An 8,142-nucleotide genomic window follows, 5' to 3' on the forward strand; every position below is an offset into this window, starting at 1 on the left:
TCTAGATCAACATCAAAGACCAACCACTCTACCAAAAGTCGGTAGACAACAAAACAACTAGTGTTGACATCAATGACAAACATCAATGCAACACATAATCAATTCCTCCAAATTGCCAACAAATTCTCATTAATCTCAACTTACTATTAAAAAAAGTTAAAATTTAACAATGCTTAATTTTGTTAGCAATATAAATCAATTATAACCTAATTAATGCTAGAGGCATTCGACAAATGGGAGGAAGGGGTGGAGTGAAATGGCTTGAGTGTGTTGATGTTAACTTTTATTTTTTAGCTTAAATTTGACAACCATTAATATTACTTATAAACTTAATATTTTTAAAATAAACACCACGTAAAAAAAATATACCCTCATCAAAATTATAAGCTTTAGATAGATATATAGATATAAAATTAAAACAAAGATATTTTTTAAAATCTACCATTTCATAATTACAATATTTTTTTAAAAAAATATAATTTTTTTTAAAAAAGGGGTAAAAATTTACTAAACACAAAATGACATACAAAACAAGAAGGGACCCACAACCCATCAAAGAATTACATAGTCTTATCCTCTGCAACTAATTGATCCAAGATGAGAACTAAATCCATAGGCAAATGTTGCCTATCAACAATATTCCAATCATATATGCGAGATGACACCCATTTAGACAAACAATATGTCACTCTATTCCACTCTTAAGGAATATGAGAAAAGGAAATGGATTCGAAAGAAGTACTTAATTGAAGAATCTATCAAATAACCAAAGCTAAATGCCAATTAGCCCCATCCACCCACTATCCATTCAACATATTCACCAACACTTGTGAATCAGATTCACAAGCTATCCTCCTCCAACCAAGAAGACAACCTCTCTCAATAACACACAATATGGTGAGATCCTCCATGTAATTATTCACATGAAACCCTTTATAAATGGAAAAGTAGAATTGAATAGCCCCAAAACTATCACGGCCAATACCTCCAATACCTGCATGACTAGGATTCCCCCAAGATGAACCATTAGTATTTATCTTTAAAATATTTGGAGGTGGAGGAGACCATCAACCCACCTCATCAATCTTCATCATATAGTGTCTACATCTAATCTTGTTAACCTTCTTAAAACCAACACCAAGAGAATCATCAACCTTATGGATGGCAAAGTTAAACCTCCTAAAAACCCCAACCTCACTAGGATCTATAGCAATAGAAAGGTCACCCTTTGTAGAAATAGTCTCCTCAAGAGTATGAACAATTTCCCCCCAAATATGCCAAATAATGAAAGTAGGTCCAAGAGCCCAAGCAACCTGAAGAAAAGGGGTCTTAACTGGAGGCCTACCCCACCATTCCAAGAACTCATCTAGAGATGTGACATACAAACAAGCCTGATTCCAAACACCCCACTAGAGGTACCAAATCTCCCTTAAGAAATAACACTAAAAGAAAAGATGTGGAATACACTCAGCACTACTATGACACAACATACAAATAGAAGGTCCTTGGAAACCTCACTTACATATAAATTATCCCAAGTACGACATCTATTTTGAACCACCATCCACATGAAAAAAATACATTTGGGCCATGACAATTTGTTCCACACCTATTGTCAACATGGAACTCCAACACTCCCAAACAACTAACTATCAAGCTCCAAGTAGCCTAAAACTACATAGAACTTACCAGAAGGATTCAAAAACCACGTTAGGATATCCTGGTTTGCAAGAGCATTGCACTCCCTACTAGTCAAAATGTGGGCTATCTCATCTTCAGTCTCCTCTGATCCTCCTACAAACCACTCATGGGGAGATTTCCATTTGCAAACATCAATATGTCCCAAATGTTAGATCTCCATATAATCAACCACCTTGCTCCATCCAGCTACAATAAAAATGTCACAAAGAGGTTGTAAATGCAAATACATTGAGAGGATTAGAGGGTAACCATCCCAAGAGTCAAGCCAAAAAAGAACTTTAGATCCGCTAAGTGGGATCCAACCTAGAAAGATTACCCATTTTTTCCTCCAAAGTAACCACTAAATTAAAGTCCCTAACTAAAATCCAAAAGAGAAAAAGACCTATAGAATGAACATACAGTACATGATCCCAAAGGAGAGATTTACCATTAAGATCGATTGGAGCATAAAAATTAGTGAGAAAAATAGTTTCTCCAGAATCTATGATTGAATCTATCAAAGAAATAGAGTAACGACTAGAAATCCACACTAGTGGAACAATCTTTCTAGGATCCCAAAAACAAGCCAACCCCCAAGAAGAGTCACTAGCTCCAATTCATTAACACTATCCAAGACACCTAATAAGAGGGGCATACAACAACATACCATCCATAAATAACTTAATCTCCTGAAGACAAACAAGATATAAACTATAAGCCACAAACAAATCTTGAAAAGCCTTTTGTCAAGGGATGCTATTCAACCCCCTAACATTCCAATATGACAGAACAATCATTAATGAGATTGGGAGAAATGAGAATCAATGGGTTGCACAAAACTTGATTCCACCAACATCTGTCTTGCCAATTTAACTTTCTCCTTACCCTGCTTCTGACCAACCATAGAGGCTTTCATAGGAAGAGCCTTTTTAAGGGGGCATTGTTGCAACCCAAGAGTTAGAGAAGAATCCTTGCATTTACCAAATTCCAACACCTACTTAGCAATATTATCCTTGACACTATATCATCTTTCATGTCTAAAGAGGCATCCCACACTAATGTATCGAGGCCTAGAGAAGACTTAGACACAGTCATTCCATCAAAAGGTAATTGATAATGAGAAAGTTCTTGTGCTTGGAAAACATCCATACACATGTTAGAAGCCCCAAAATGCAAATCAATCAGACTCACCTCCTCAGGAGGAAGATCCTCTAGTATCTTAAAGTAGTTGAGGTTATCTTTAGTTACCCTATCCTTGAAAGGTCTTTTCTAACCTCACCTTATGTCGATGCTTAACTAGTATAAAACCTTTCCTATCTAATGGAGGTGCTTAATTTGATTGATATGAAACCATCTAGTGGTATTTATAATTGGAATAATCATCGATGTGGAAATGATGCAATTTTTGAGTGGTTGGCTAGGTTTCTTGTCTCTTTTTATTGGGTAGAGGATAATCGGACTACCAATTTTGAGATTCTTGATTGGTAGGGTTTCGATCACTAGCCAGTTAATTTTTTCACAGCCATTTTTAATATTCATAATAACCCTTGTTTTAAGTTTTATTTTATGTGGCTTCAAGACTCCTCACTATAGGATTTGATGGGTCAATGGTGGTAGTAGAAGGGTCCTGCCTATGGGACCACAATGTATTCCTTTGTTAAGAAATTGTAGTTTGTGAAATACAAGCTCAAATAGTAGAATATGTACTGCTTTGAGAACCTGCATGCCAATAAGATAATACTTCAATCCCAACGCTGAATCTGGTATAATGGTTTAGCTACGAATTTAAGTAGAGTCGATTTTAGAGTTGATTTCCTTATTCTTATTAAGGAAGGGGTTGATTGTTTGGATTAATTTAGACCCATTGCTCTTTGTAACGTGGTCTATATAATTATCACTAAATTGATTGTAGAGATGTGGCTTCATCTTTTGATTTTCAATAAGCAAGGTGGATTTGTTATGGATAGATAAATTCTAGATGAAGTGGTGATTTACAAGGAATCTATTCATTCAATGGCAAGGTCTAAGGAAAAATCTATGTTCATTAAATTAGACATGGCTAAAGCCTATAATAGAGTTAAGTGACAATTCTTGCAAAATGTTGTTCTAGCCTTTGGCTTTAGTAATGACTGGGTGAGTTGGACGATGAGCTGTGATACTTCTTCTTTTTTCTCTATCATTATTAAGCATGAGACTTCTCAGTTATTTGGAGCTTCTAGGGGCCTTCGCCAAGGGGATACTTTATCTCTCTATTTGTTTATTATTATGGTAGAGGGCTTGGGCTGATTCATTAAGTCTTAGGTTTCCCAAAGTTTGATGCAAGGATGAAATTGTAATAATGGGCTTCCAACTCATTCTCATTTACACTTTGTGGATGATATTGTTTCAGACAAACCTTAGACATTTATTTAGCTACCTCAAGCCAGAAAGTTGACCAACACAAATCTTCTATCTATTTCTTCAATACTCCTGAATGCTCATGTTTAATTTTTTAACAATGATAAAGAAGTCTGAAATTTAAATATAAAAACCTAGATGTCAATTATCAAATATAAATTTGTATTACGGAAAAAATAAACAATGTAGATACAATTTAATTTAAATATTTGTGTATGTAGTAAATATAATTTAAAGTGAAATAATATAATTTTCAAGTAAATAAAATAGTTGGCATTGATATCTCTGGACATTTCTTTAAATAGATTTATTAAAGATATCTATACTAGTTTTAAATCAATTATAACCCAACTTCTCATTAATATCAACTTACTATTAAAAAAATTTACCATTTAACAATGCACAACTGCATTAGCAACAATCATAAATCAATTATAACCTAACTTCTCATTAATCTCATCTTACTATTAAAAAAAGTTACCATTTAACACCAATTTTGCTCTCTTTGTGGCTTGCTGTATTTTCTGGGTCAGCACCCTTGTTTTGGCTGCTTTATTATAAAAAATAATAAAGTTACCATTTAACATTGCCTAACTGCCTTACCAATAGTTATAAATCAATTCTAACCTAATTGTATATCAATTATAACCTAATTTATAACTTAATTTTAAATCAATTATAACCTAATTTATAACTTAATTTAAAATCAATTATAATCTTCCTTCTCATTAATCTCAATTAAATTTACCATGTAACAATGCACAACTGCCTTAGCAACAGTCACCGTACCCTACTGCAGTACTATTAACTAATATAAAAACAAAATTGCTGATTCGAAAAACATTAAATACTATTAATCAACAGTAAAAGTAATGTTTTTTTAATTCCCTAGACGGACCAGACTGGAACCTAAACATTTCTTAAATTAATATATAATAATTTTTAGAAAAAAGGGCAACCTGTCATTCTCACTCTACCCGTACCTTGATTTGAAAGGGCAAAAACGGAAAATCGCAAATTGGACCAAACCTGATCTTGACATTAATGCCGGGCCATTTCCAAAAATATGCGGTCGGAAGAAAAATATTTCATTGCTAAAATAATGCAACAATTTGAGCACTGTTCTCAGAGGACGCGTGGACAGCAGGTACGGGAGACCAGAAGTTACTTTGCCGTGTTTTGGACTGCAGCAGCCAAACGTGTAAACTCCATGTTTTATCTTAAGAAAAGGAGGGTTTAAAAGCTTATTAATCTTCCGGAGTTTCTAGGCTTATGATTAAAATAATTGTCCTCACCGGATTCTCTGTTCACCGGGTGTCTGTCATTATAAATCAAAAATTTCTTTTGTTTAGTTCCCTATAAAGTGGTTTGAGATTGTGTGCAATTTCTGTTTTCACGTTGTCTGTAACTCTGATTTGCAGGTGGGATTGAAGTGAGGTGAGGTGAGGTTAGGTTATTCCCAAAGCAGATAGATAGATTGTGATGGCATCAAAGGAAATAATTTTAGTCCAGGGGGAGCAGCAGTGTAATGAGCTTTTGCCTTTGCAATCGCAGCCACCAGGATTTGATTTCACGGATTTCCGGCGGCGAAGGAACAGAGAGGCAGGCCAGATTATTCGTAATCCCGACTGGTTGCCCAGCGGCTGGATTACAGAGATCCGAATCAGAAAAAGTGGTAACTCTGCTGGGCATATGGATAAGGTGTTGATAAGTTTTTTTTGGGTTTATCGATTTGTGCGTGTGAAGTAGGAAATTTATGATGGTACAACATTTCATGAGGGTGTTCTGAATGTGAAGTAAATTTGTAAGGTGTTGATAATTATTGTGTTTTTTTTGGTTTGTTTTGGGTTCTGAATTTGTTGGAGTGAAGTAGAAGATTTATGATGGTACAGGATGTTGTGGAATGTGAAATTAATTGTTTTGTTTCTGTGAGATTTGGCAGTATTATTTCGAGCCTGTTAATGGTGAGAGGTTTCGATCAAAGGCAGAAGTACAGAGGTATTTGGAAACCGGATCTAAGGAAAAGCCAAAGGGTAATCCTTGTAAAATGAAAATAAGAAAGAAAAGAAAAGAAAAAAAACCCATTTTTGTAGTTTTAGGTGAATGCATTTTCTGTTGGTTACAATTATAGTTTTATTGCAGGAATATCCAATGAACAGGCACAACCAGATCATGCTGCTTCTGCTTGCCCTAAGCAACTCTATTATTATCTCCCAGTTCTGTGTACAAGCGCTTTCTACTCCAAACATCCCGGGCTCTACCCAGTCGTTTATTTTCCTGTAATTGGAAATCCAGAGGACAGATCGAAGTACCCGCCACTGGAATTTCTTCAGAATTTGGGGCACCTGAAGCCCTTCTTTCCAGACCATAATGTACCTTCAACTTCCACTAGCCAAAATGATCTCTCCAGAGATTCAACTGTTGGCTCACGAAGAATGAATTTCAAAGCCAACGCTCGGCGCAAATTTTCAGGTATTTAATTTCTATATCTACAACTTCCAACTGCTCAGTTGAATTTTTTGCAAGTATGTTGACAATGGTACTGAAAATCTGTTCATGTCATCTCATACAATGTAGAGGATGTGTCAGGAGGATCCGATGCGCAGAGGAAGAAACCCATGTTAGTCTATGGGTTGGCCTCACAAAATGGTATAGACATTAACAGAGCTTCATCTTCCAATGAAGTGCAGCAGAGCCCGTCAAGCACTTACCCAGCGAGCAATCAAGGTGGTCCATACTCATCTACAATGTCCTGTAATATTTCTGGCTTTACTGTAAGTACATCAGCGGGAGTTGTGAGTACTCATGTTGAGTATAGGCCAAGCGAGCAGCAGCACAAGTCACCCATCACATCCCAAATCCAAAACCAGGCAAATCAAGTGCGAGCCATGAGAGGCCAACTGTCACCTGCAGAGGTAAAAATTTATGAGCAAGCCAAGAAAATCTCAACCTGTACACAACTTTCAACCTGTACTGACTTGGTACCTTGGAAGCCTTGGAAACCATAAGAGTTCCCTATTTTTGGTTTTTTTTTCACTTCTCAAATCCCAGGGTAGTCTAACACATCTCACAAATTTTGGTAATTCTCTGTGAGGGAATTCAATGCCACACTTAGTTTCCCCATTTTCTGAATCTAGGGTATCTGAAAGCATGAAGCTCAAAGCTTTTGGACTTATAAGGTCTACTTGCAATTTCTAGCCCTAACTGCGGTAAATATAAATGGTGAATTTTTTTAAGGAGGGGAAATTGTCCATTGACCTTAGGGGAAGTCGTAAGACTTTGATCTGGTCAATTAGAAAAGAAATGGGTTTTGTACTTATCCGGTGGGCTGGAGCCTGGAAAGAGTACCAGAGCTCCACAAACTGCTTGATAAATATATTTTTACATGTATTGTACGAGAACCACCAAGAAGAGTACCTGTACTTTTATGTACTGTATCTACTAAAGCTTGAATGTGAAATAGGGTTTCTTATTTCTGGTATCCACATTCAACCAATCTTCTTTCTGAAAATTACTTTTACAGTCATTGTACATGGAAAAATTGCAGGTGGATTGTGACTCAGATTTCTTCCAGAATTTTTTTTTACCTACTTCGGTTTAATTAAAAAGTGCATTGACTAAAATGAAAAAGGCTGCAAAATGCATGGGAACCCATGTCTAGAAGAAAGAAATCTGGTTTTGCTAGGAACCTTTTGTTTTTCTTATTAAGCTTGTGCCATTTTCTCTCATAATATTTGATTTCAGGAAGATGAACAAAATACAAATGCAGACTATGTAATCAAAGCAGCAATCAGCATTTACTCTACAGTTCCTTAAATGGATATACAAATTGTGCTCCTTGTAAAACATATATAGGGGATTTCTTTTTTAATATCATAGTATTTCATTAAATTGACCTCTAATGGATCTCATTGACCTCCAGATTTTTAGTACTTCTTACTGGGTGAGATGTGTACATCCTGTGTATCTGAGAGTGTTTCTGGCCTACATGTAAAACTTGGTGACAGGAATTCAACTTCAAATGCATTGTTGTGTTTGTCTGCTCCATTGAGCAATATGGGTTAC

General features: G+C 35.7%; 1 protein-coding gene across 1 annotated transcript; it reads left to right on the forward strand.

The window, feature by feature from the left end:
- The first annotated feature begins 5,356 nt into the window (after nucleotides 1-5,356).
- On the forward strand, nucleotides 5,357-7,560 carry LOC131032012 (uncharacterized). Its single transcript, XM_057962896.2, has 4 exons — nucleotides 5,357-5,778; nucleotides 6,020-6,110; nucleotides 6,220-6,549; nucleotides 6,655-7,560. Exons 1-4 carry the CDS (start codon nucleotides 5,560-5,562, stop codon nucleotides 7,083-7,085), a joined length of 1,071 nt encoding a protein of 356 aa, XP_057818879.1. The 5' UTR covers nucleotides 5,357-5,559; the 3' UTR covers nucleotides 7,086-7,560.
- Nucleotides 7,561-8,142: the final 582 nt, after the last annotated feature.

The sequence above is a fragment of the Cryptomeria japonica genome, chromosome 5 (assembly GCF_030272615.1).
Source record: "Cryptomeria japonica chromosome 5, Sugi_1.0, whole genome shotgun sequence".
Lineage (NCBI taxonomy): Eukaryota > Viridiplantae > Streptophyta > Pinopsida > Cupressales > Cupressaceae > Cryptomeria > Cryptomeria japonica.